Source organism: Malania oleifera, chromosome 8, assembly GCF_029873635.1.
Source record: "Malania oleifera isolate guangnan ecotype guangnan chromosome 8, ASM2987363v1, whole genome shotgun sequence".
NCBI lineage: Eukaryota > Viridiplantae > Streptophyta > Magnoliopsida > Santalales > Ximeniaceae > Malania > Malania oleifera.
In genome coordinates this window covers 99,198,694-99,226,517 of record NC_080424.1, presented here as the reverse complement: position 1 = coordinate 99,226,517, position 27,824 = coordinate 99,198,694, and the positions used below count along the sequence as shown (strand labels likewise).

Here is a 27,824-nt window from a genome sequence, read left to right as displayed (position 1 = left end):
TTTCAAACGCCGTGGGGCCTAGATTTAGAGTTTCAACAGACTTACAGGAAACAAGTAAGAGAATAAATTAAGTCAGACATTTTCAAAAATTTATTTATGAATTAATGTATTTTTGGGAATACTGGTGCTGAACAAAGAAAACAGATTTTATAACATGTCATATTATAATACAGAGTAGAACTCACTCGTGTGGCATGAGTATAAATTTAATGTAATAGTCGTATGTAAGGATATGTTATTATTTCATAGAGTAAGTATGATTTTACAGTAATTTTAGAAAGATGATAATCAGTACAGGAATTAAGATATTTTCCAGTATATTATAATATGACAACCAGCGCAAGTGCTGAGATAGTATAGCCGACGTAAATGCCGTGATATGACAGCCAATGCAGATGGCGTGATCAGTTTTATTATGATGGTATGATTCAGAAATGATGAAATAACAGTTTTTATTCAAAAATATGTAAAATCCAGATTTTATATCAAAAAAATGAAAATGTTATTTACAAATAGAAATATATAGTATGTGAAATGTATTATATAGTAACAGAACCCGAATGGTTACGTATGTTAAGAGCACGGTACCGTAGCTAGTTAATCAGATCAGTGTAGTAGGATACCCATTGTGTGCCGACCCCTAAAGGTTGTCGGAGAATAGGCTGGACAGACCAAATTGGTGTACAGCCGAAAGTGAAATCACACTATTCAGGAAGTGTGGGTCGGAGGCCGATTAGCCCAGAAGTGTAGGAGGTGTAGTAGGATACCCACTGTGTTACTGACCCGCTAGAGGTTGACGGTGTAGGGCAAGCCAGGATGGGTAGACAATCGTGCATAGATATGTTATGTTTGACTTAACCTGATAGGTCAGCCAGCGTTAAGTCCAGTCTACGGGTCGCACAACCCGGATTATGAGGGGTGAATCTATGATATACAAATTTACATCCAGGGTATAATTCCAATAATATGCAGATTTAACAGATGATTTAAATGATACGGTAATTCATTATGATATAGTAAGGTTACGTTTATAAGTACAGATTTTCATGTAATACCAGTTACAGCTTAAGTAATACTAAAATTATATTATTTGCAATATATTTTTATAATATGATAAAACTCATGTTGCCACACACTAATAGTAATTTATTTCTCTTATTGAGAGGTGTCTCACCCCAGCATTACAAATATTTCAAGAAATCCCAACAAACGAGTGGAGCGAGCTCCGTGACTGAGGAGTTCATTGGTATTACCCAATTGCAGGGAAAGAAGTCGGGTCGGGGACATGATGGATTTTTGGGATATATATATATATATATATATATATATATATATATATATGTATGTATACGTAGAAACAGTGAAACTCTGGTATTGTATAAATGTTAAATGTATTATATTCCGCTGCTTAGGTGACATGTATGTGTAAACAGGTAATCCTCGGTACCTATAGGTTCGGGTGGATTTTGACTGTGTATTATGGTATCAGAGAATTAATAGTATGTGAAAAAAAAATATAGCACTAGGATTACTAGTATATCTACTGACATATATGTGTAAACAGGAAATCCTCGGTACCTATAGGTTCGGGTGGATTTTGACTGTGTATTATGGTATCAGAGAATTAATAGTATGTGAAAAAAAAATATAGCACTAGGATTACTAGTATATCTACTAAGTTTACCAACAACAAATGTTATATCAAGTCTAGTAAAAGTTACATCAAGCATCTAATAACTCTAACATATTCTAACTGATTTACTGCTCTACCAGTGTTAGGATATACATAACAGAATCTAGAAAAATCATCTATAAATGTTACAAAATATTTTTTGCCTCCTATAGTAGGTGTACCATGCAAATCACATACATCACTATAAACTAATTGAAGTAAAGAAGAAGTTCTAGCAGTTTTGTTAGGAAAAGATTTTCTGGTTATTTTGGTTTTAATACATACATTGCACTTATCATCCATGTCATTCACATATCTAGGAATTAATTTCATATTAGACATATCATGCAATTTTGTAGTATTAATATGCCCTAAACGATTATGCCATAGACAAAGTGAATCAACCATATAAACAGAAAAATTCACTTTATTGATATTCAATTTAAACATACCCTCATACAATATAGTCTTTTTCACAAAGACTCCACCCTTGGAGAGTACAAATTTGTCAGATTCAAACACTAACTTAAAGCCAAACTTATTAAGTAGGCTTCCAAAAACTAGATTCTTCCTAAATTCTGGTACATGGTATACATCAGTGAGAGTCAAACTTTTTCTAGAAGTAAATTCTAAAGTGACATCTCCTTTGCCTTTGACTGCAGTAGTGGACGAATTTCCCATGTAGAGAATATTGTCATCTTTCACCAATTCATACTTTCAGAATGAACTCTTGTCTTTGCAAACATGTCTTGTTGCACCTGAGTCAATCCACTATGCACAGTCATCTTCAACAGCATTGATTTCAAAAATCATTGCCACAAACTTGTTATTGTTTGTTTCATCTTGTTTTTTCTTGAGAAGACGACATTCACTTTTGTAGTGTCTAGGTTTTCTACAATGGAAGCATGAACCTTTCTTTTTCTTATTTTGATTCTTGACAGAATTGTACTTCCTTTTCTAATTTCCTTTCTTAGGATGTTGGGGTTGTTTAGAACTGTCTCCTTCTTCCATCATATTCACCTTGTAAGTATGCTCTTTTGCACCTTTTTGGGTCTGCCTCAACATTTCCTCAATTTGGAAATGTTGGCCCAATTGTTTAAGAGACATATCATCCTTTCTGTACTTCAAAGATTTTCTAACATCTTTCCATGATGGAAGTAACTTATCAATGATAGATGAAACAAAAATGCATTAATCCATTTTCATATTATGCTGATTAAATTGGAGGATGTGCACAATTTCATGAAACCGTTCTACTACAGCAGACCTACTGTCAATCATAGTATAATTGAAAATTTTACCAATCAGAAATCTTCAAGTGCATCCCACAACTCCTTTGCAGTAGCCATATTCGAATAAAGATTGAATAGATTGTCTGAAATTGAATTGCAAATGTGACATTTGCAAATATAATCATCTTGCTCTCATTTAAGCCTTGCACGTCCCTCAGTCAAGGTTTCTTTCTCATTCACAGCAGGTTTGGTGGTGGTCAAAACATACACTACTTTGAGACCCGCAAGAAGGAAGTGCATTTTTTCTGCCATCGCCTAAAATTGCTTCCATCGAATCGTTCAAGTTTGACGAAGTCGGCAACAAATTCCCTCAAGCTTGAAGAACCAACCATAGCAAAATAACATTTTAAGATTGTAGGAATTAGATGAGAAAAATGTTACAGTACTGAAAATGCTTCAAGGCACGTTACAATATCGTTTTCCTTAAAACGTTATTTGTCCCCCACCAAATTGGTGTATATTGGGTCAGCAAATACATTTCCATGATACAATAAAGCCCAGAATATGATTTGATATCAGTTTGTATTATACACAAACGAAAACTGATCACAAATACCCTTAAAGTAATCTGAACAAACTTTCTAAAATTCTCTCTCTACAGAAAATAGAATCCAAATTTGAAAAAGATATAATTCGTTGAGGGATTTGAGAGAGAAAGAAGTAGAGAATGATGAATTTTCTTATGTTTTTCGTGGAGTTAGCTCTGTCTTTATATAGACAAAATCATGTCTTTTCTGAAAGGTTGCATCTATTCCAAAAGGTTGCATCCATTCCAAAATGTTGCATCCTTTTCTGAAAGGTTGCATCTGTTCCAAAAAGTTGCATACGTTTCGAAAAGTTGCATTTATTCCAAAAGGTGCATCCGTTTCGAAAGGTTGCATCTCTTAACTAATTTTAAGAGATTATTCCACCTTGTCATTTATTAATGACCTTTCCTTTTCCACTTATTCCAAAGTGGGATAAACCCACATAACTTTAAATGTTTTAGAAAATTCATCAAAAGAAGACTTTAAAAACCCACCCATAAATCGTATATTTTAGAAAATATTTCAACAAGCTACACATAAATAATAAGACAGAAACAGCATGCAAGCAAGCATTCACATACCTACCATTGAACAACTGTGCCACAGCTACACATAAATAATAAGACGAAAACAGCATGCAAGCAAGCATTCACATAGGCAGGATCACACACATCTTCATAAAAGCAGATAAGAAGACCGAGATAACAGTCCCTCTTCAAAAAAGACCAAGCAAATAGAAGCAAATAATATATACAATGGACTAATTGAGAAGCCGAGAATTCATTGATATTTAAGGGCCAATCCCAAGACAACATCAGTACAGGGAGCTAGGTTAAGAAGATGGTTAGCACCGGATATATTGTACACCAATTCCAGCACATGATTAAACTTCCAGCCTGTTTGTTGCAATTCAGCAGTCCGGCAGATTTGGAGTGGCAGAGAAGCTGACCCAGGACCGTAGCTTATGCAATTGAACCCAGATTCCCCATGGCCAAGCCAAAAACTTGACTAATTCGAGACATTCACAAATTATCAACACGGAATCATGGTCTGGTACTTGGTACTAATGCTTCATTGAAATCTCGGCACTTCCTTAGGGCTGCCCTTACCTCCTTCAGCATCTCATTTATCCGAATGCCTTTCCTGCAAGAAAAAAGAGCGCTGGACCTTATTTCTTTTTGGTTAAATAAGGAGTTAAAATTTCCAAAAGCTCATACAGCATGCAGTCAAAAATGGTGAGTGACAGTGGGTAGCAAATTTTTATATGGCAGGTGTATATCATTATGGAGACAATTTTTCAGCAAATGAAAGAAATGAAAAAAACCAAGCCAATGCTAAGAATACACACATAAATGCACGTGCACATTTTGGGCCATCAGCTTGGGCAGTTCATGGCATCAGATATAGACCTCACACTTCAAAAACGGTACATTCCATGGCTTTGGAGATACAGTTTGTTCAAAAGATTGGGCAGTTCCCATAGACTCTACAAACTTTGATTTGTAGACAGGGAGGATTGTGCTCTGCAAAAATCAAGGAATAGCTACAGCTAATAGCTTTCTTCCCTGAGGTCAAACCAAACAGAGTCTCAGCTTTAATTGACATCTTCATGACCAAAGGAAAGAGGAAGATTCTTTGCCAGTACTACAAAAGGTGTAGCATTTCTGTATTTGAATTTCCTCTGGTAACACATTTTTGGAAGCAAAACACAACAAAACAAAAACAATTGAAAACACTAAATTTGTTTTCCAGTTTACACAGGGTGACAGAATTTTCAAGGTTACTTGAGTTCCTTAATTCCCAGGAGACGATGTCACAGAACTGCAGATTTAATTCATATAATAATCTTTTTCAAGACCTAATTCATTCATTTATTGCACATTGCATATACTATATTTGTTGAATGCACATTACATGATTGTATTTAGTACTCAAGTTCAACCAAAACAAGCATAAGAAAACTTTTCAGATATCATCTTACCTATTTTTCATAAACCTAAATAAGCAAATTCTGCCTTTTTGGTTTCCCATAAGAATGATGACAATGATGATGATGATGAAGATGATGATGATGATTGATGATGATACAAATTCCTTTAATTTATCATTTTACATGAAATATGGTTGTGTTCTTGGAACTCATTAAACATAAGTCACTCAAAAGATAAATGTCACATGAGTTTAGAAAAATACAAGAACACTACCCCTGAACTGAAACAATAAGATGCAAATTAAAAAATTTTAAAATTGTAGCATTTAAACAAAAAGGAAATAAGAATAGAACGAACGGTACATCGTAGCATCGGGGTTTAGTCTGAAAAATAAAGGTTAAAGATAGAATCTAAAATGAGGCCAACAAACACATGGAAATGTTCAGACAGGAACATAAGAAGTAAGAACAGAATGTGCTTACAAAACACTAGCACCCACAACTGCAAGGGGACGTGGGTAGTCCTCAATTTCCTTAATTTTATTGTCTTTATTGGAAATCTCTGAAGAAATGATATTTGCACGTTCACTCTCTGTGGACAATGTTTGATCTGCATCTTCAGAGCTCATTCCTGGCTGAGATGGTACTTCATCAATTCCAATTCTCAATATTTCTTCAGTCAATGATGGAAGCCGGTCTCTTGCCTGGAAGACCAATCAGTAAAACCTTATAGTTCAGAACAGTGGGTGAGGAAAAAAAATACAAAACAAAAGACAAAAGACAAAAAAAAAAACACACAAAACTAAAACAGAAAATATGAATGGATTAATTAATGTATGGAGGCCTTCATGTTTGTTAAATTAAAGGAAATTTATTACAACAGAACAACTCTCCAAAACTACAAAGAAAGATCACAAGCACATACCACAGGAAGGTCAATCTTATTTAAAACCACGATATAAGGACGCACAAGGTAGTCAGGATTGTACATCCGCAGTTCCTGCAAAATCATAATTCTTAAATTTCTATAAATAAGAACAGGAAATGTGAAAAATAAATATTAGATTGATAATTTCTCACAATTTTTACACAAGTGACACTTCAAATTTTAATCCACAATAATTCAGTGCTTTAGATCAGTTATACTGAAAGCAATCAAATGAAACAGTGTAGCCCTTTACCTATACACAAAATATTGCTTCAGAAAAGAAATTTTGTCTTATCTAATATCAACGCATACATATTTTATGTATAAAAGTCAATTCTTTGGATATCTAATTGGAAAAAAAAACAAAAACAGAATATATGGATCCAATAAGACAAATCCATTAGGAGTTCAAATCCAACTTAAAGAGCCATATCAGATCAACTCATTCAAAGAAATAACGTAATAAGAAAAAATATTTTAAGAATTTAACAATGGAAGCCATACTTCTTTTACGGTTCTGTAGTCATTCATGGGGTCTTCAGCAGCTGCATCAACAACATGGACCAATAGCCGAGTCCTCCTCAGGTGCCTCAAAAAATTGCGGCCAAGACCCTGCAAGATAACAAGGTTTCAGTTTGACCAACTAGTAGCATTAGAATGAGCTTCCAAACAAAGTGTTAAACATGAGTACCTTCCCCAAGTGAGCACCTTCAATAAGACCAGGCAAATCAGCTAACGTTGCTTCAGATGAATACTTCCCTGCCCCTAGACTAGGGTCACCATCAAGCCTTCCAAGGTTTGGCATTAATGTTGTAAAGGGATAATCAGCAATATCAGGTTTAGCAAGTGTAATGGCAGCCAAAAGTGTCGATTTTCCAGCATTTGGAAGCCCCTACAATAAAGATAAAAACATAATTGATAATCTGAAGACCAAGGAACTCGTAGGCAACATTAGTTATATATTTATACCCTACCAAAACACAGATCAACTGGGTAATTTGATAACTTTAACAATACAACTTACAAGGTCTTCACTGGTTTGTATATCCTTTGTTTTCATGTCCTTACAATTTTAAGAATACAATATATTATGCAAAAATAATAACCAAATCAGGTTTTCAGACAACCCCAAAATTACCATTTTCATGTGCCCTATTTTGCATGAAGAAATTGATCTGAAGTATAAAGCAAGGCAGCAATCATAGTATTATATTTTCCAAGTATATTTGGTGACAACAGGCCAGGCAGCTTACATGTTAGATGCCAAGAGTCCTTCCTTCACAACAAAGGAAATAACACAATATCTCAACTCTTAAAAAGGGATCCTGATCATTTGTCCATATATCCAATTTCTTACTTAATAGTCCTCCAAGGGACCAACCCACCATTGAACACTCTTTTTGAAGGCTTGAGCTTCAAATCATAGGAAGGAAGAGATTTGGGATGCAAGACAGGCAACCTTCCATGTTGAGATCAGACCCAGTGAACCTCCAAATGAACAACAAAAAAAAAACCAAGCCTTAGGTCCCACTAGGCGGAGTCGGCTACAACAATCCTTTTCCGCCAATTTACACGATCATGGGCAACTTCCTCCAACAAATTCAGGGCTATTAAATCCTTACTATCTCATTCCAAGTTATTTTAGGTCTACCCCTAACTCTTCTACTGCCCCTCATAATAACTAGCTTACTCCTCATTGGCACACTATTTGGCATATATTACAGATACCCAAATCATCTGAGTCATCCCTCCCTTATCTTATCTTCTATAAGAGCTTTGCCTAAATTACTGTGAATATGTTAATTCCTTAATTTATCTTTTAAGTTATACCACTCATCCACCTAAACATTCTCATCTCAGCAAATTTTACTTTTTGAATATGTTGCTTCCTAGTTATTCAACATTCTGATCCATATAACATAACTGGTCTTATAGTCTTCTTATGGAACTTCCCTCTTGGTTTTGAGGGTATTCTTCGATCACACAGCAAACTCCAAGAATTTCTTCATTTTACTCAACCTGCTTTAACTCTATGATTTACATCTTCTTCAATTTCTCCTTAAACTTACATAATCGATCCAAGGTATAGAAATTTACTAGTGTTATTGATATCTAGACCACCAAGTTTAACCTTTTCTCCAATATTCCTCCTACTATGATTGAAATTACATTTCATATATTCTGTCTTGGTAGCTAGCCCCAAGCCCAACTAAAGAAGGGTTGCATTAGGTAGCTAACAGTCAGTGTAAAACTTGTCAGATCTTTGTGATATGAATTCTTACAAACTATTCGTTGGGGCATCCCCTACGAGTGACGTGTTGTACTTATACCACCCGGGTGTAGCGAAAATAGGCGAGTGCGTGCTAGGTCATCACCCTAAAGTGAGAACAATGTGTTGACACCCAGGTACAATGTCAAATATGCAAGAGTTCCTACATTGACGTGAGTGGGGAAAGAAATTAGTTCAAGAGACTAAGACTATATTAGCAACTTGGAATATAGCAACACTTACGGGTAAAAGCAATGTTTTAAAAGGCGAAGGCGTAATGCGAGACAATTTACCTTCCGTGAGGCAAGGCATAAGCATTTTGGGGCTGTATTTTTTAAAATAATTAATAAATAAAATCAATTTATATATAGTGAAAAAAAGAGAAAAAAAATTAGAATAATGGAGAAAAAAATAAAAACATAATTTTAGAAACTCAAACAATACATGTTAAAAAATAAGCATGAGCCATAACATTACAAAAAGAAGAGAAAAAACCAAATTAAAGCATCACAATGCCTCATCATCCAAGATTCTAAGAATTTAAATCTAAAACAACAATGGAACAACACTGGGAGTCTGCTACGAACAACACTAGAGAGAGCAAGAGTTGAATACTCAAATTAGTTCAAGCAGAGACCTTAGATTGAGAAGAGATCTTGAAGTAGAGAGGTTGTAGGGGGTCGCAAAGGGAGACAAGAAGCTGTAGAGGGTCGCTGGAGAGAGATGAGATGTCTGAATGGGTGGTCGGAGAGAGATGAGACGTCGAAAGGGGTCGTGGGAGGCAGATCAGAGGTTGGAAGGGGTCATCGACTTGTCGGTGAGAGACAAGAAGCTGAAACAGTCTTCGAAGCCAGACACAAGCTTGGAAAAGACGAGAGCTCTGAAGGGGTCATCGGAGAGAGACGATACATTGGCAGGAGTTGTAGACTCATTGGAGAAGGACAAGAAGCTGGAGGAGTTGTCAGAGAGATACGGAAGCTTGGAAGAAAGAAGCTTCGTCGAGAGAGGTGGGGTTTGCTCATCAAAGCCCTATCAGTCTGTTTGTTTTTTTTATATATATATTTTAAATCAGACTGCTCCCAAAAGGCGTACGCCTTTCCATATGAGGCGTAAAAGCGTGACTTTTTGCCTAAGGCGTACACCTTTTCCCTTGAGGCATACGCATTTTAGGATTTACGCCTTTCAAGTTACGTCTTCGACCGTTTTATGCTCAAAATGCCTCAAGGCACGCCTCACGAACGCCTTTTATAACATTGGGTAAAAGCATAGAAATTGTGGACACGATGATTAGAAGAAAAATTAATCTATCCTGCCTTCAAGAAACTAAGTGGGTGGAGGAAAAAGCTAAAGAAATTGAACAATCAGAATTTAAACTTTGGTGCACTGAAAAAGAAAAACATAAGAATAAGGTAGAAATTATTGTAGACAAACTTAAAAGATAGCGTGTAGATGTCAAAAGAGTATGGGATAGAATTGTAAAAATCAAGACGGTCTTAGGCCAAGAGATAATAAATCTCATTAGTGTTTATGCTACTCAAGTAGGCTTAGCAAAATATCTTAAGAGACAATTTTGGAAAGATATGAATAGTATACAAGGCATATTAGGGACTAAGAAAATATTCATAGGAGCATATTTGAATGGAATAATAAAGGTTATGAGATGATGCACAAAGGATATGGATATGGAGACAAATATGAGCCTAGGGAGATGTTGACTTTTTGAGTCCGTCTCCTGTTTTGATTATGACAAACCACAGTATCTCATCTATATGCTTAGTGTATAAACAAGTTTACTTTTCTTAGCATGAATGACAGATGAGGTATGGAAGCCAAGAAGCACTTAAACGAGCATATCATTCGGCGCAATCCATGATATTACAAAGGAGCAAAGCATGAAGTTCTTTTGTTTTCTTTCAAGTTGTATTGTAATTGTAACAAGTTCTTTTTTATTGTCTATAATAATCTGCATATCATGCATAATAGGTTTAAATGCTCAAGACCGTAGAATGACCTTAGGGATCACCTACGGTTGACCTTCGGTCGACCTACGTCGGATTTTTGGGGTTAACTCTCAAGATCATAGATTAACTTTAGGTCCCCATAAACACTTCATAAAAATCCCCTTAAACTTAAAAGTTATACTATGAGTAACAGGGGTGAATTCTAATAAGAAGCATGACCTAAATAAATAATTGAAAGTCACTCGGTCAACCAAACATAGCTGGTTATATTCAGCTCAGTCGACCGAACCACTCACGGGTCAACAGTTTGACCAAGGTTCAGCCGACCAAACAGTTTTGAACGTATCTTCCATAGTCGACCGAACTAGCTCGTGTCTAACATCCAACTGTTCAGCCGACCGAACCTCTAGTTCATTTATGATTGAGTCGACCAAACTATATGAATAGCAGACCGAATTTAAAATATAGTCAACCGAACCTCAAACGCTTTCAAAGTCGCCTTAATTCAGTCAACTATATATGTAGCTCAAAAGTTTCTCGATCGACCGAACTTGACAATTGGGTCGACTGAACTTAAAATATAGTCGACCGAAACTCTCGGGTTGTCACATTTTTAATTGCAGTAATTGGGATTACTTTTTAATTAAACTTTATCAAAATTCCCAATAGGTCCCTAACGGTCAAAATTTGAGGGATATCTATATATACCCCCTCATTTGCCTTGATTAACAACGAGATTAGCAAAAGTAATTAGCAAAAATTCTCTCAAATCTTTTATACCTCTTTTGCTATATACTCAATATTCCAAGCATATTTTTCATACTCTCTTACATACTTATTAGAAAATATCATTTTGAAATAGAGAGTTTGTTTTTCTAGTTCTCCTCACTTGCAAATAAATTGCAAGGTGTAAGAAGATTTGATTGTTTTATTATGTGCATATTTCAAATTATTTCTTTGGCATTACTCTCTCATATTCATACATATTTGAAAAACCTTTTTGAGAGTTTTTCCTGATTGTTTATTCCCATAATATTTCGTATATAAAATATTTGATTGGGAATAACCTTTTTTTAGTTTTCTAGTCTTTGCATTCAAATTGCAAGACTTGAGAGCTTGCATACTTTATTTGATAAATTTTTTGCAAACTTAAACCCTAAATATCTGTTGTGATTATATTTGATAAAATATTTGTGTGATACTTGATTAGGGTTTTGAGGTAACCTTGAATATTCACTCGTTAAATATATTATCTTGAATTAAATTTTCAAGATCTCACTTGAGCATAAATACTATTATCTATGAGTGCATCGACTATTGTTTATGCGTATTGGTACATATTTGCTTAGTTGAGCAGCATTTGAATTATACGCAATTTTATATCCATTGTTGTAATTCCAAGCGTGCCCTAAGGGGGTGTTGATCTAACCTGTAAGGATCGGTTGTAATTCAAGCGTGGCCTGAGGTGGATCTTCTCCGCCCAGTTAAGGAGAGGTTGTAAAAGTTGAGGTCAGCCCCGGTAATTTGACCTGGTATTGTATCCGGTGCCACTCCACCCGTTAAGTGAGTATTAGTGGAATCCTCGGGCTTGTGAGCTGAGGCGGGGATGTAAGAAGTATTGGCTAAACCCCGATAACATATCGTGTGTCTACTGTTAATTTTCAGCACTTTATATTTCTGCACATGTATGTTATTTTCGATATATTGTGAATGTTGCGCATGATTTAATTTCCGCATATTACTTTTATCTGCGCAATTGATATATGCTTAAAAAGACCCTAGGTTGTGGATTACTTAGAGAGATTTAACCTAGGCAAAAGTTTTAAAATTCCAATTCACTCCCCCCCCCCCCCCCCCTTTTATTGGGAATACACCAATTCCAACAGGAGATGATCTTATACTTTGCCACGTCATATGACTTTATTACGATGAATACTTGCTTTAAGAAGAGAGAAGAACACTTAATAACCTTCAAAAGTAGACAAAATAAAAGACAAGTAGATTTTTTCTTAACTAAGAGGGTAGATCGTTTATCGTGTAAGAATTATAAAGTTATCTCAAGTGAAAGCTTAACTACACACATAGAGTTTTAATGTTAGGTCTATGTATTAAAAAAATAGAAGGGAATAAATAAAACAAACCAATGTAAAAGAACTAGGTGGTGAAACCTAAAGGGAGAAATTATAATAAAATTTAAAGATAAAATAATCAAGATGGTGATTGGACTATAAAGGATGGTGTAGACACAAACACACTTTGAAGGAGGATAACTAACTCTATTTAAAATATAACAAAAGAGATTTTAGGTAAACAAAGAGGAAGATTATCGAATAGCAAAGGAATTTGGTGGTAGGATCAAGATATCAAAAAAGTTGTATAGATAAAAAGAATTTGGTATAAAACAAGGCAAAAAGGTAGAAGCATGCAAAACTCAGAAAAGTATAAAGAAACAAGAAAAGATGCAAAAAAGGACATTATTGAAGCTAAACATATATTATTTAATAATTTGTATACTAAATTAGATACAAAAGAAGGAAAAAGAGACATATTTAAACTTCCTAGAGCTAGAGAAGGAAAGAGTAAGGACTTAGGTAATGTAAAATGTATAAAAAAATGAGGATGATATTGTCTTGATTAAGGAAGAAGAGATAAAAGAATGTTGGTAAAGTTACCTTAGTATACTATTTAATGAAAACCAAGTAGAAGACTTAAAATTTACAAACGAGGAAAAGACTAAAAATATGAGATTTATTCTTAAGATTAGAGTTAACGAAGTTAAGTTAAAAAAATGAAAAATGGAAAAGCAATAGGATCGAGTAACATCCCAATTGAAGTTTGGAAATGCTTGGGTGATAAAAAATTATATGGTTAACTAATTTATTTAACACAATTATAAAAACTAAGTAAATGTCAAACAAATTTTTATAATAACTATCATGGAATTAAACTCATGAGTCGTACAATGAAAATCTGGGAAAGGGTAGTTGAAGAAAGATTAAGGCTAGAAACGAAGTTCTTAGAAAATCAATTTGGTTTTATACCTAAGAAATTTACTACAAAAGCTATGTATCTTTCAAGAAGATTAATGGAAAAGTTTAAGGAAAAGAATAGGGGCTTGCATATCAACATATGGTATTTATTGATTTAGAGAAACCGTATGATAGGGTACCTAAGGAAGTTCTATTGAGGGTTTTTGGGGGAGAAAAAAAAAATGTGCATGTAGTAGGTATGCTGATGTCATTAAAGATATTATATGATGGAGTAAGGACTAGTGTTAGGACTATATGTGGAGAGACTAGAGAATTTTCAATCACAACAGGTGTACATCAAGGATCTACTTTTAGTCCTTATCTTTTTGTTTTAGTGATGGATGAACTGACTAGGAATATCCAAAATGAGGTTCCATGGTGTATGCTATTTGCAGATGATATTGTTTTAATTGATGAAACTATGGATGGAGTAAAATCTAAGTTAGAATTATGGAGAGAAGCTTTAGATTCTAAAAGCTTTGGGAAAGACAGAATACATGAAATGTAATTTCAACACTAGTATATTTCTATACCTTGGATCTATTATGCAAAATGGAGGAGAAATTGAAGATGTAATACATAGTGTTAAAGCAAATTGGGTAAGATGGAGAAGTGCTTCAAGTGTGCTTTGTGATAATACCCATAAAATTAAAAGGAAAGTTTTATAGGATGACTGTAAGACCAACTATGCTATATGGATCAAGATGTCAGGCAACTAAGAAACAACATATCCAAAAAGTAAAAGTTGCTGAGGTGAGAATGCTTAGATGGATGAGTGGCATAATGTTAAAAGATAAATTAAGAAATGAATATTTTCGTGGTAAGTTAGGCATAACTCCTGTAAAAGATAATATAAAGGAGAGACAGCTTAGATGGTTTGGAGACTTGCAATATAGGTCACATAGTACACCAATGAGGATAAGTGAATTAGTTGCTGTGAAGGACAGTAGAAGGGGAAGGGGTAGACCTAAAATAATTTAAAATGAGATAGTGAGTAAGGATTTAATAGCCCTGAATTTGTCGAAAGAAATTGTCCATGATCGCATTAATTGGTGAAAAAATATTCATGTAGCTAACCCCACCTAATGGGACTTAAGACTTGGTTTTTTTGTTGTTGTTTAACTTATCCTAAAACTTCTAAATTTTAAAGTTTTTCTCCATAATTCTAACTTAGATTTTACTCCACTCCTAGTTTCATCAATCAAGACAATATCATCTGCAAACAACATATACCATGGAATCTCATTTTAAATACTTTTAGTAAGTTTATAAATCACTTGAGCAAAAAGATAAGGACTCAAAGTAGATCCTTGATATACAACTATTGTAAATGGAAATTCCTAGCCTCTCCACCTATAGTCCTAAAGCTAGTAATCACTCCATCATAGATATCATTAATGACATCAACATACCTACTACGCATTTTTTCTAAAATCCACCATAGAACTTCCCTAGGTACCCTATCATACGCTTTCTTTAAGTCAATAAAAACCATATGCAAGTTCCTCATTTTTTTCCAAAAGTTCTCCATTTATCTACTTAAAAAATATATAGCTTCTGAAGTAAATCTTCCAAGCATAAAACCAAATTGATTTTCTAAGACCCTTGTTTATAATATTAATCTTTGTTCAACTACCCTTTTCGACAATTTTATTGTATGATTCATAAGTTTAATTCCACAATAGCTATTACAATTTTGAATATCTTCTTTATTTTTATAAATAAATATTAAAGTATTTTTCCTCCATTCGTTTGGAATTTTCTTAATTTTTATAATTGTGTTAAATGAATTAGTTAACCACGTACGATTCCGTTATTACCTAGTGATGTAGGAACGACATTAGGGACCTGCAACCATCAATAAAAACCGCGACCATTATGTAATGGTTTTTTGGGTTACCAATACCGTTACACACTACGAAATCGATATGAAGAAAAATCACGGTCTTAGCAGTCGTTACGAACCGCAACCATTACATAAAGGCCGCTATGGCCGTTACATAACCACTACAGGACTGTTACGCCAAAAACATTATTTTATTTTTTATTTTTTCTTCTCACTTTTGCCACCTCTTTCATAAATCATTCTAAATATACTATGTCGCAAAAGGGGGAAAAGATTATAATAAGGATGATAATGATACAAAATTTACTATTTTTTTAAATACTCACAAGATATGCATTAATTAGCAATTTGAAAATACTTACTTGTTAGGAAAATATTTTATTTTGATAATAATAGTAATTTGATATTTATGTTCTATATTTTTCAACTTCAACCTTCTTTCTTTTCTAGTTATTTTATATTTGCTATCAAGCAACAAAAAAGAAAAAAAAAATGATGGTTTAAAACAAATGTATTTTGTTTTATTAATTAATCTAGCACACATAAGAAAAATGAGAATTATAAATACGCACACGTGTAATCTTTCTATCAATGGTGGTTTAAAACAAATATAAACTTCTTGCATTTACTAAATAACTTAGTTAGTTGAACTAAAGGATCCAAAATACACAAACTCTTTCTAAGAAGGGTTAAAAACTTAAAACATGTAAGTACGCTAATATGCACAATGTTGTGCATGCTTGAAAAAAATTCACAGTCGTTACACCCGCTTCCCCTTATGTAACATCTGCTACTCCCGCCCATTACCGTTACGTTATGCTACTCGCTACCGCGATTTAAATCCATGGCAGCCATAGGAGAAATTAAAAGAAATTAAAGCAAGGAGAACTCACGTTCACAACTCAATTCAAATTCAACATCAACTGCTTACAACATGGCTTTCACACATATTTATAAGAAAGCCTCTAAACACATGAAATTACACACATACCCCAAAAACTACATTACATGACAAACATGCCCCTAGAATATGCAAATATAAAAAACAAGCCCCCAACATACAGAATCCTAATACAAGCAAACTACGCACACATAAACAACTAACTAATTAAGCAAGACCCAATAAATCATTAACTCTATTCTCTGACATAGGCCTCCAAATTAAGTCGAAAAGATCCATCCAAATACTTACTTCTTGTCCTACATCAATTCCCTCCTTCTGAAAAGAATTCGATTTTGTCGAGTTGGGGAAAGTACAAAGGAGCCCAAAATCAAGAATAGAATCATCTAGTTTCATAAGAATGGAACAAACGGTGCGCTTCAACTTAGTGAGTGGGAGAATTTGTGATAACATCAATTTATACTCTTGTTGTCAATGGAGAGGGAGTAAGAATTCTCATATCCGTCATGCTTTACCTTCATATCATAAAATAACCATGATCAAACAAAAAGGATATGACGAATTTTGAGAGGAAGAACATAACATTGCACTATCTCCACAATGGAACCAATCTTGAAGGTAAGTAGTGATCATGGACCTTCAAGTTGGATCATTCACCCCCAGAAATTTTGTATGGTTCGGAATGAGGCTCAACTTCCAAATTTAACTTCTTCATAGCTTCTTCAAAAACAACATTTTTGCAACTACCAGGATCAATAACCAAAGTACAAAGCTGCTTTTGGTATATCACCTAAGTTAGAAAGATGTCAATCCACCTTCAATCTTCTTTTTGTCAACCTTGTGGGTAGAGAGCATGTGTCGAAGCACCAAACAGGTTTTTACATAGCCATCATCATCTAAGTCATTTGGGATTTTTGTTTCAGCTTCAACTACTTGAATGCCATCAACATCATCATCATCTTCTTCTTCTTCTTTTCCCACAACAGCCATGACTTGGTTAGGACATTGAGCAGCTCGATGCCCAAAACCTTGACAATTAAAGCATCTATGTAGTCGCTGGCTCTTAGAAGTTGTTCTAGAATTCTCAGGAGTCTTCCAAAAAGTATTCGTCTGAATTAATTTACCTAATTGCTCTACTATCTTATTTCGTACAACTCCACTAGTATTCTTCGCAAATCGAAGGCCTGATGTAGCTTTAGGAGGATTACGTTGCAAATCCTCCTCAATCTAAGTGGCAACCTGTGCTTCATCCCCAACTGTAGTGAGACAACATGAAGCAAGTTTGGAGGCAATAGCTGGCTCAACCTTTTTTCTGTACAAAGCCATCATCACATCCTCTTTCCATTCCATACTGGCACAAGTAGCCAAATGGTAGAATCTACTAGTGTACTCCATCATTGTATTTTCTTCTTGCTTCAAATCAAAGAACTGGAGATGAACACACTGCTAATAATTGGGAGGCACAAATTGCTTCTGCATAGCTTGCTTCATCTCATCCCATGTTGTAATCTCACCAAGTCTCCTTCTTCTAAAGATCTCCAATAGTTTAATCCACCAATTTGAGCAGTTCCCTTCAATTTTGATTCAGCAAAGTACAACTTTCTAGCCTCATTCACGTCATACCATCAGAAATAGTACTTCAAAGAATACGCTCAATCATCAAATTCATTAGGAAAACCATCAACATTAAAATATGAGACTTCTAGTTTAATTCCCTTACTCAAATGATTATTTTTAACATTTACACAACTCAAACGTACGAGGGACAGCAGCTGTTCCACCATCTTGTTTGGTAGGAAATTCCATGGGCCTCTTTACCTAAGGCTGCAACTCCAGTTGTTAGCCTATTCAAAGCATTGGTAATAGTCTCCAAGGCATTTTCCATGTTTTTACCCTACCATATAACAATTCCACCTTTGCAGTAATTCAACATAAATTACCAAGACGCAATTATATGATGCAAATCACAAACTTCACTCTCAATTATTTAAGAACAATCTTCAAGTCAACTTTAATCTTGACTCTTGTTAGGGTGTGGCTCGTATTGGAGTCGACAGCTGCAATCGTTGATGCTGGAAACCGACGGCCACCAAACTCTGCCTACCATGTTGAATTGCAACCACCTCTGTTTGACTCCCCCCCTCCCCCCCAAAAAAAATCTGTGTATATATATGTGATGTATGTGTGTGTAATTTAGTGTGGCAAGATTGTGAGTTGCATGTTGTGGTGTGTGCAAAGAGTGCGGTGTGGTGGTGTGCAGAGTAGTGTGAGGCAGAGTGTGTGTTGTAGAGAGGGAGAGAGAGTCAAGTTGAGGGCAGTAGCCTCCTCCTCCTTGTAATTCTCCCGATCATAGTGGATTGTGTGTTTTCCCGTGGACGTAGGTCACAGTTGACCGAACCACGTTAAATCTGGTGTTGTATTGCATTTGTGCATTTTGCTTGTTCGATTGTTGCTCGAAGATCCACCCCCAACAAATGGTATCAAAGCAAGGTTGCAGCAAAATCGTCAAACCGAAGCAAAATTCCCATATTGGAGCCTTTGCCCAGTAGCTCAAAAGTCAGTTTTGAGACCACCATCACGTTCCTCTCGTTGAGACGAAGCCAACGGTGGTAATCGAAGCTCGAATGGAGCTCAGAGGACGCCACACGCGCCAACACGCGCCCGCAACGAAAAGATCGCATTACCACGCATCCACACGCGTCCCCACACGCCAGTAGGCGATCAGAAGGTGGGATCACGCGCTAGCGATCGCCTAACGAGCGTCTGGAGGTTGAAAACGCTGACATTAGCTGCCACGTTAGCACTGAGTCAGCAAGCCACGTTAGCCGGGACCGTGCCACATCAGTTGTCACATCAGCAGCTGGGACCCACGGTGGTGGGCATAGGAAACGTCAACAGGTAGGCCCCTGCAGCAGGTGGACCCAAATAGTGCCACATCAGCAGGTGGGCCCACGGTGCCACGTCAGCAAACGGTGTCAAGTAATAGCGTCAAGGACCATTAACGGCGTCAAGAATATTCTGTTAAAGGAGGGAATATTCTGTTAAATTTGACGGAGAGTTGACTTGTGTTTGACCGGTTTGACATGAAGTTTGACCAGGCTTTTCAGAGCCATTTCGGGTCGGTTTTTCGAACGGCTTGAACCATTACTAAGATTTTCGGTCGTTCCGAAGCCATTGGCAGTGTCCATTTTGTGAGATTCAGAGCAAAATGGTAGGTGTTGACACTTCAAAATTTGAGGTGTAGAAATTTGATGGGCGAAACAACTTCAGCTTGTGGCAAAGCATGGTGAAAAATATTTTGGTTCAACAAGGCTTGATCAAGCCGTTGATCGAGAAAAAGCCAGATGATATCAAAGATGATGATGGACCGAATTGGAGATGAAGACGGTCAGTACAATCCGATTGTGTCTGGCAAATGAAGTCAAATATTCTGTGTTAGATGAAACTTCACCAATGGAGCTCTGGAAGAAATTGGAGCAAAGGTATATGTCGAAGTCCCTTACCAATTAGTTGTTTCTGAAGAGGAAACTTTATCAACTCCGAATGAACGAAGGAAGTAGTCTTTTTGATCACATAAATGATTACAACAAGATTTTGACCCAATTGTTGAGCCTTGGCGTAAAATTGATGAAGAGGATAAGGCGCTTCTACTTTTGTCGTCTCTACCAGCTTCATTTGATGGTCTGGTAACTGCATTGCTCGTGGGGAAGGAGACCTTGAAGTTGGGTGATGTGACGGCATCACTTCAAGATTCTGAGACGTTAAGAAATCCGATTGTGACTTCTCATGAGTAAGCTTTGGTAGCTAATAGTGAGAGACAAAGAAGAAGCAAAGATCGAAAGCTCAAAGGTAATCAATGGCGTTCAAAATCAAGAGGACGAGATACGAGCGAGATCGTATGCTATTGGTGTGATAAAAAATGGCACTTCAAGAGGGACTGTGAAGATCGAAAATGATACGAAGAAGAAAAGAAGACACGGGATGGTGTCAATGTATCGGAGCATGCCACATGGCATGGTAATAATGAGGTCCTTGTAACAGCAAGCAGCTTACATCGACAAAATAATGCGCAATGTCGATAATGCAAGAAATACGATTAATATGAAGAGGGAGTGCCGGAAATTGATGAGAAAAAACATGAATGCTCATAGCAGTCCAAACGATGATGGATGGGTTTTGGACTCTGGGAGTTCAATTCATGTTTGTTTTAAGAAAGAATTTTTCTATTCTTTCAAAGAAGTTCGCGGTACGGTATCACTAGGTGATGGGTCTTCATGCGATGTCAGAGGGATTGGATCTGTGAAGCTGAAGACGCCTGTTGGAGCGATTCATATTTTGGATGACGTAAACTTCGTTTTAAGGATGCGAAGAAATTTGATATCCCTTAGTCGGTTGGATTCTAAGGGTTGTCAAATCTCTGTCGTAGGTGGAGCTATGGAGGTGACTCGACGTGACTCAATGATATTTACTGGGAAGGAGTCTCGTGGGCTGTATCAGTTGATGGGAACCACAGTGACTGGTGGTTTGACCTCGGATGATGATAGCTGCATGTCGTCAGAAACGAACAGACGAGTTTGGTTTGCCGATAAAGAAGGCGGTGCTCTTTGCATGGTTTAGACATTTGAACCAAATTATGAAGATTTGCCTTGATCAAGTTCGTATCAAGGTGGAGCTGTGGACTTGGGAATTGATACTCGCCAAGGTGGAGATTATTAGGATGTGGCTCATATTGGAGCCGGCAGCCGCACCACCCAGCCGCAATCGTTGACGCTGGAAACCGGCGGCCACCAAACTCTGCCTACCATGTTGAATTGCAGCCACCTCTGTTTGACTCCCCCCCTCCCCCAATCTGTGTATATATATATGTGATGTATGTGTGTAATTTAGTGTGGCAAGATTGTGAGTTGCGTGCTGTGGTGTGTGCAAAGAGAGGGAGTTGCAAAGTACGGTGTGGTGGTGTGCAGAATAGTGTGAGGCAGACTGTGTGTTGTAGAGAGAGAGAGAGAGAGAGTCAAGTTGAGGGCAGTAGTTTCCTCCTCCTAGTAATTCTCCTGGTTATAGTGGATTGTGTATTTTCCCGTGGACGTAGGTCACAATGGACCGAACCACGTTAAATCTGGTGTTGTATTGCATTTGTGTATTTTGCTTGTTCGATTGTTGCTCAAAGATCCGCCCCCAACAAGTATCACATAGAAATGAAACAAATCCACTCAGAGAGCTCACAATTGCAGCAATAAAACCTGATTTCCAATGCTGGCAGTGGCAATTTATTGCTTCTCATAGAAAATTATCACGCTTACTTGCATAACTTCAAGTCTAGAACCAAAAAGCTGCAAATCAAGATCTCAGGCGAAAACAGCAATTTCTCGTTGCTGGAACCAATTTATCGTGGTTATGGCAGCAGGAGGGGAGTCTGGCAAAATCCCACTCGTGGTCACCGACATGTGGGGAGCATGTGCCCCCAGCAAAGGTGCTCCAGTGATGCTTTTCTAGGAGGTGGTAGATTGAAGGTTGGTAAGGGTGGTGAGTCGAATGGTAATGGTGGGCGTGGCTTATTAAACCAACTCCAGCAAGGGTGGATTTTGAAGGGGTGGAATTTCAAGTGGAGCATGGGGCTTCACGGCTGGTCAGATGGTGATGAAATTTCAAGGGAAGGGTTTCGAGGGGTTCTGTTTTTCAGGGGAAGGGTGGTGTTGCAAATTTATTCCAGAAAATTAGGTTACAAAAACTGGGGACACAACTGGAAGTTTCAAAATTGTTCAGAACTGCAGAACTGCTTTTCGTTTGTTTTTTTTTTTTTAATACTGAAAGATGATATCAAAGAGGATGATTGAAGGGATTTTTGTGGAATGGTAATGAGATGAGAGGTTAACAAAGAGGGGCAGTGATAAATGGAGGGAACGAAAGATGAAAAGAACAAAGAGAATTTCAGATTGCTAAATATCAGAGAGAAAAAGGAAGAGAAGGAAAGAAGGAAGAGGAGAAAAGAAGATGCTGCAGGACAATGCTGAGAATAGAAGAAGAGGAGGAGAAAAAGAACCAGCAAAGCAGAATTATAGAGAGGTTGCTGGACAAAACAGAGAAAAGGAGGAAGAAGAAGAAGAAGGATTGGAAGGAAAATGGGGGACTGAAAATGGAAGAATGAAGATTGTAGTTGGATCTGAAGCCATAGAAGATATTAGAAGAAATTGAAGAGAGGAAGGAAGGGGAACAAAGGAAAGAGGAAATATGCGGGGAACTCACATTCACAACTCAATTCAAATTCAACATCAACTGCTTACAACATGGCTATTGATAAGAAAATCTTTAAACACATGAAATTACACATACACCTCTAAAACTACATTACATTAAATACATATCCCTAGAATACATAAATACTACAAACAAGCCCCCAACATACATAATCCTAATACAAGCAAACTACACACACCACTTAAACAACTAACTAGTTAAGCACATATGGGCCTCAGAACCAATAAACCACTAACCATGTTCTTTGACATAGGCCTCCAAATTGGGTCAAAATGATCCATTCAAATTGCCGCTTCTCATCCTACATCACCAAGGCATTTCTGAACTTCAATTGGGATGTTATTTGGTCCTATAGCGTTTTCATTTTTCATATTTTTTAATGCAAATTTAACTTCATTTTCAAGATGCCTTGGTGGTGAAATGGTAGACACGCGAGACTCAAAATCTCATGCTACAGCATGCGGGTTCAAGTCCTCTTCAAGGCATATTGAGAATGCTCATTGAATGGAATTGGAATAAGTTTGGTTAGCAAATCATGAAATCTTGGTGATCTTCTCTATCTAATGAATGAGGAGTCTGCTTTGAAATCGTCCACCCTGCACCCACCCCCGAGTATATGTTTCAATAGGAATCACACAAAGGTTAGATTGATACAATAGAAACCTCATTAACTCTTATTTTGCGAATAAACCTCATATTTTTAGCCATTTACTCATTCGTCAATTCTAAGTTTAAGTCTTCTACTTGGTTTTCATTAAATAACTTAAAGTAACTTCACCATCTTTCTTTTACGTACAACAACAAGAGAATATCATACTCACTTTTTATGCATTTAACATCACCCAGATACTTGCTTTTTCTTTCTCTAGCTCTAGCAAATTTACATATGTTTCTTTTTCCTTCTTTTGTACCTAATCAAGCATATAAATTATTAAATGATCTATGTTTAGTTTCACTAACAGCCTTTTTTGCATCTTTTCTCGGCTCTTTATACTTCTCAAAGTTTTCCATGTTTCTACATTTTTTCATGTTTTATATCAAATTCCTTTTGTTTTACAGCATCTTGATCTCACCACCAACTTGCTTTGCTAACCAAGAATCTTCCTCTTGATTCACCTAAAATCTCTTTTCCTATTTTTTAATAGAGCATGCTATCCTACTCCAAAGAGTGTTTGTGTCTACACCATCCTCTGTTGTCCAATTACCATCTGTGATCATATTATCAAGCCATCCTACTCCAAAGAGTGTTTGTGTCTACACCATCCTCTGTTGTCCAATTACCATTTGATCATATTATTTTTAAATTTTATTATATTTTCTCCTTTTAGGTTACACCACCTAATTCTCTTGCACTATTTATATTATAATCTCTCTTCCATCTTTTAATACATATATCTCATAGTAGAACTCTATGTTATATATTTAAGTTTTCACCTGAGATAACTTTACAATCCTTATATGATAAATGATCTACCCTCCTATTTAAGAAAAAAATTTATTTAATTTTTATTTTGAAGTAATAAGTGTTCTTCTCTCTTGGCGAAGTCTAAGATCATACCTCCGAACTCGTTTTATCTCCACATCCATGTCTTCTCATAACCTTTATTACCCCTTCCAATGAATATTCTTTCAGTCCTAGATATACCTTATATAATACTATCCATATTTCCCTAAAATCTTCTCTTAAGGTTTTCTGTTAAGCCTAAGCCAATCTGACGAGCATAAGCACTAATGACATTTATTGTCACTTGGCCTAAAACCATCTTGGCTTTTTTATGATTTTACCCCCTCTCTTTTGGCAACTACAACAGTATCTTTTAAGTCTTTGTCTACAATGATTCCTAACCCATTCTTATATTTTCTTTTTCAATGTACCAAAGCTTGAATCCTATTTTTCAATTTCTCTAACTTTCTCCACTACCCACTTAGTTTCTTGTAGGCTAAATACATTAATTTTTCCTCTAACCTTTGTGTATGCTATCTCCATGCTTTGACCCATAAATGTCCCTATATTCCAAGTTGCTAATCTAATCCTAGTCTTCTAAACTAACTTCTTTACCCGCTCATGTCCAAAATGATGCAAGAACTCTCACATATTTGACATAGTACGACATGAAATCTCACTTTGGAGCGATGACCTAGCGCAACCTCACCCACTTTTCGCTACACCCAAATGGTATAAGTGCAACACAAGCTCGTAGGGTACTCCCTAACGAATATTCAATCAAGATTCAAATCATATTTATCTAACAAGTTTTACACTAACTATCAACTACCTAACAAAACCCTCCTCCTTTATCCGAACTTGGGATAGGTCGTGTGAGAAAAGATTAGGACATTAAAGGCATCAAAGGTGGAGTTAATGACCTCCAAATGAAACCCTAAAAAAGATCTCAGTGATTCAATCATTGGACATCCATTTTAGACATTAAAGGTTCAAACCTTGGAAAGAAATAAGGAGGGGTGAGGGGTTTGGGAAGGGAAATGGGCACTTTTCCTTGCTGTGACTAGGCCCAATAGCCATGCAAATAAACCCAAAATGAGAGGGTAAGGAGGGGAAGGGGAAACCTACTACTTAAATCCATAGAGTGATTTGGATATATGGATTGTAAAGCAAAGGACTCATGCAACATCAAACAAGGCTGCATTGTTCAGTTAAAACATCAATATGCTAACACTCATGCTTGTTTAAATTGGATAATATTAGAGAAAATTATAAATACAATATACATTGAAAAAATAAAATAAAAAATGTTCCATTAGAGTGAAAATTAGGTGGGACACGTGTCATTTCATTTCAAGAAACCTAATTGAAGCGTGCCAAGCCTATGAGACTTACAAGTACAATTCAACACCTCTAAAAGTTGTCTAGGGTTTTGGAATGTTGTGTGCTTACAAGTGTTAATTTCAGCACCCCAATTCAGCCATGCAAATGTGTGGTAGTGGTCCCATAACTTTCCCCTCCCCATCCTACCCAGCCAAAAAAAAAAGGAAAAATAAAAACCTAGTTGTGTTGGGAAGATTTGTTGGTTTAGTTACAATGTTATCCAATTGTGTTGCTGAATGCACATAATTACACAGAATTTCAGTTCCTCCATAATGGCTGCCTTTTTAAACATCCTAAAGCTTGGATTTTGCTTCTGCAAATAACATTCTAGTAGTCCCTAAAGAACTTACTATATAACACCACAAGAAACACAATTTGTAGCAACATTGAAATATATGCACGACAAGTGCATCCTCCACTAAAAACCATATAAGCATATATAACATTTTAAATATAAATGAACACAAAGCAATCCTTACAACAAGTCCAACATCAGCAACTACTCGTAGTATCAACTCCAAACTAACCTCCTCCCCAGGCTGACCAAGTACTAAAACCTGCAATAAAGCACAGTTAGTTAGAACATTTAAGAATTAGAAAGGCATACAATATGAACATTAACTCGATCTTCATAAGAGTAAGCCTTTATAACCTGCACTAAATAATAATTTGTTCTCAGGGAAGTCAGAAATAATAGAGGGGAAGGGTTGCCATATACAAAGTTCCAAATATTATATATATATACATATATATATATATATATATATATATATATAAGCCAGCATATATAAATTGGATTTAGCAACGTATGTGAAGATTCATAGCATAACTGTTTTTTTACCTTGTCACTATCATCTCTCATGACATTTGTAGTCAGAGCCATCATTTTTCTCCTTCTATATTCTGGCATTTCTAACAAGCTAATCTGCCAAGGGCATAAGAGAAGGCAAATTATACACTAGAATTGAGTATATAAATCCAAAAGCATGTTTAATAACAGTTCCATTCACAAAATAGAATTCTGAAAACCCACCTGCTAATGTATGTTGCATTGCTTACAAATTTAACAAAATAGAAAAATAAGACAGGATAAATTTATTTTAGAACAAGCATTAATTAATGAAACTGTGATTAGTCAGAAAGCATGGGTGTCTCACCCCTCCTCGACCACCCCTTGCAACAAGAATTTCATCGCCTGGAAGTGCCAAGTCTGCCAAAAGTTTCCCTCGTTTATGCTTTACAACTGTACCTGTAGCACGTCCAAAACTTATGAGCAAAGAAAACAAACAACTGAACAAATTTTTTTATTCTACAACAGTCAGCGTCTGGGAATACAAATTTGAGACTCTGAATTTGAAATGGCGTGAATTTGGACGAATTTTATTATAAAATTGCACAGAATTTATCCAAATTCACACAATTGGAAGTTGGCAGCCCCAAATTGGTGTTCCAAAGGCGACATGAATATTCAGCATATTATGGTCCCTGAGAAATATTGCAAAAAAGTTGTGGGAAGCTGGGTGTCTACAACAAAATCCACAACGCAATATACAAACCTATAGGCACAGGAACGCGCAATGTGGGGGCAGCCAGTCCGTCGTGCAACTGCGATGTTAAAACGCCCATCGCGTCCACATTCCCTCCGCGCTTCGCGTTGTACCTACTCTTCTTGTGAAACTCCAACAACGATTCTTTGGCCTCATCCGCATAAATCACGACGTCTCCCCCATGTCCGCCCATAGGAAGGATAAGGGACCCATCGGAGTCCCTCTTGTACGTACTTTTCTTCTTCGCCTTCTCCTTGCGTTGCCTTCCTTCGGACTTGGGAGCAGCTCTCTGGCTCGCCATACTGAGAATCGCGCCGTGGCCGCCATCTCCGGAACGAACTGTGATGATGACCTGATCAAAGTATTTGTGCGGTTCGCGAACCAGCGAGGCAGGAGTCGGCGGAGGAGGAGACTGCTTCGCCCTTGTGAGTCCGCAAATGAGTGTAGAGCATCCAGATTTATCGAAATTGCTTCTTCGTCTACTGAAACAATAAATGAAAGGAGTAATAGAATTAATACTTCAACGGATGAGCAGAAAGAACTAAAGAAGTGAAATTTGTAGAAATCCTGAACTCGTTTGTTTGGAGAGAGAGAAAAGCACATAGAAACGCAAATGAGGAACGAAATTCGTCGGGAAAATTAATTAGCGTAGTACCTCGAGGGAAGAAGACGAACGGAGAAGAAAGGTGCGCTGAGCGGATGGTGAGGAAGGTGTAAACAAAGATAAGAAGGGGATGGAGGAGACGACACAGCCTGCATTTTTCTGGTGCGAGAAAGAAGAAAGGTTTGGGTTCATAGTTCCGGCGCGACGGCACCGGTGGTAAATCTGTGCAGAGCCCA

General features: G+C 36.6%; 1 protein-coding gene across 4 annotated transcripts; it reads right to left on the bottom strand.

Annotated features, from left to right (window-relative positions):
* Positions 1-4,252: 4,252 nt before the first annotated feature.
* Positions 4,253-27,824, bottom strand: LOC131163102 (probable GTP-binding protein OBGC2). 4 transcript variants are annotated; one of them, XM_058119831.1, is made up of 10 exons: positions 27,640-27,824; positions 26,994-27,466; positions 26,595-26,686; positions 26,279-26,362; positions 25,917-25,994; positions 7,041-7,241; positions 6,854-6,961; positions 6,347-6,421; positions 5,905-6,125; positions 4,253-4,634 (listed from the first exon to the last, which is right to left on the bottom strand). In XM_058119831.1, the coding sequence occupies exons 1-10, from the start codon at positions 27,741-27,743 to the stop codon at positions 4,535-4,537; spliced, it is 1,536 nt and encodes a 511-aa protein (XP_057975814.1). In that variant the 5' UTR covers positions 27,744-27,824; the 3' UTR covers positions 4,253-4,534. The 4 variants fall into 4 exon arrangements, with proteins under 4 accessions (XP_057975814.1, XP_057975817.1, XP_057975816.1 ...); XM_058119834.1 differs by having other exon boundaries at positions 25,965-25,994; positions 27,640-27,823; XM_058119833.1 differs by having other exon boundaries at positions 26,994-27,463; positions 27,640-27,818.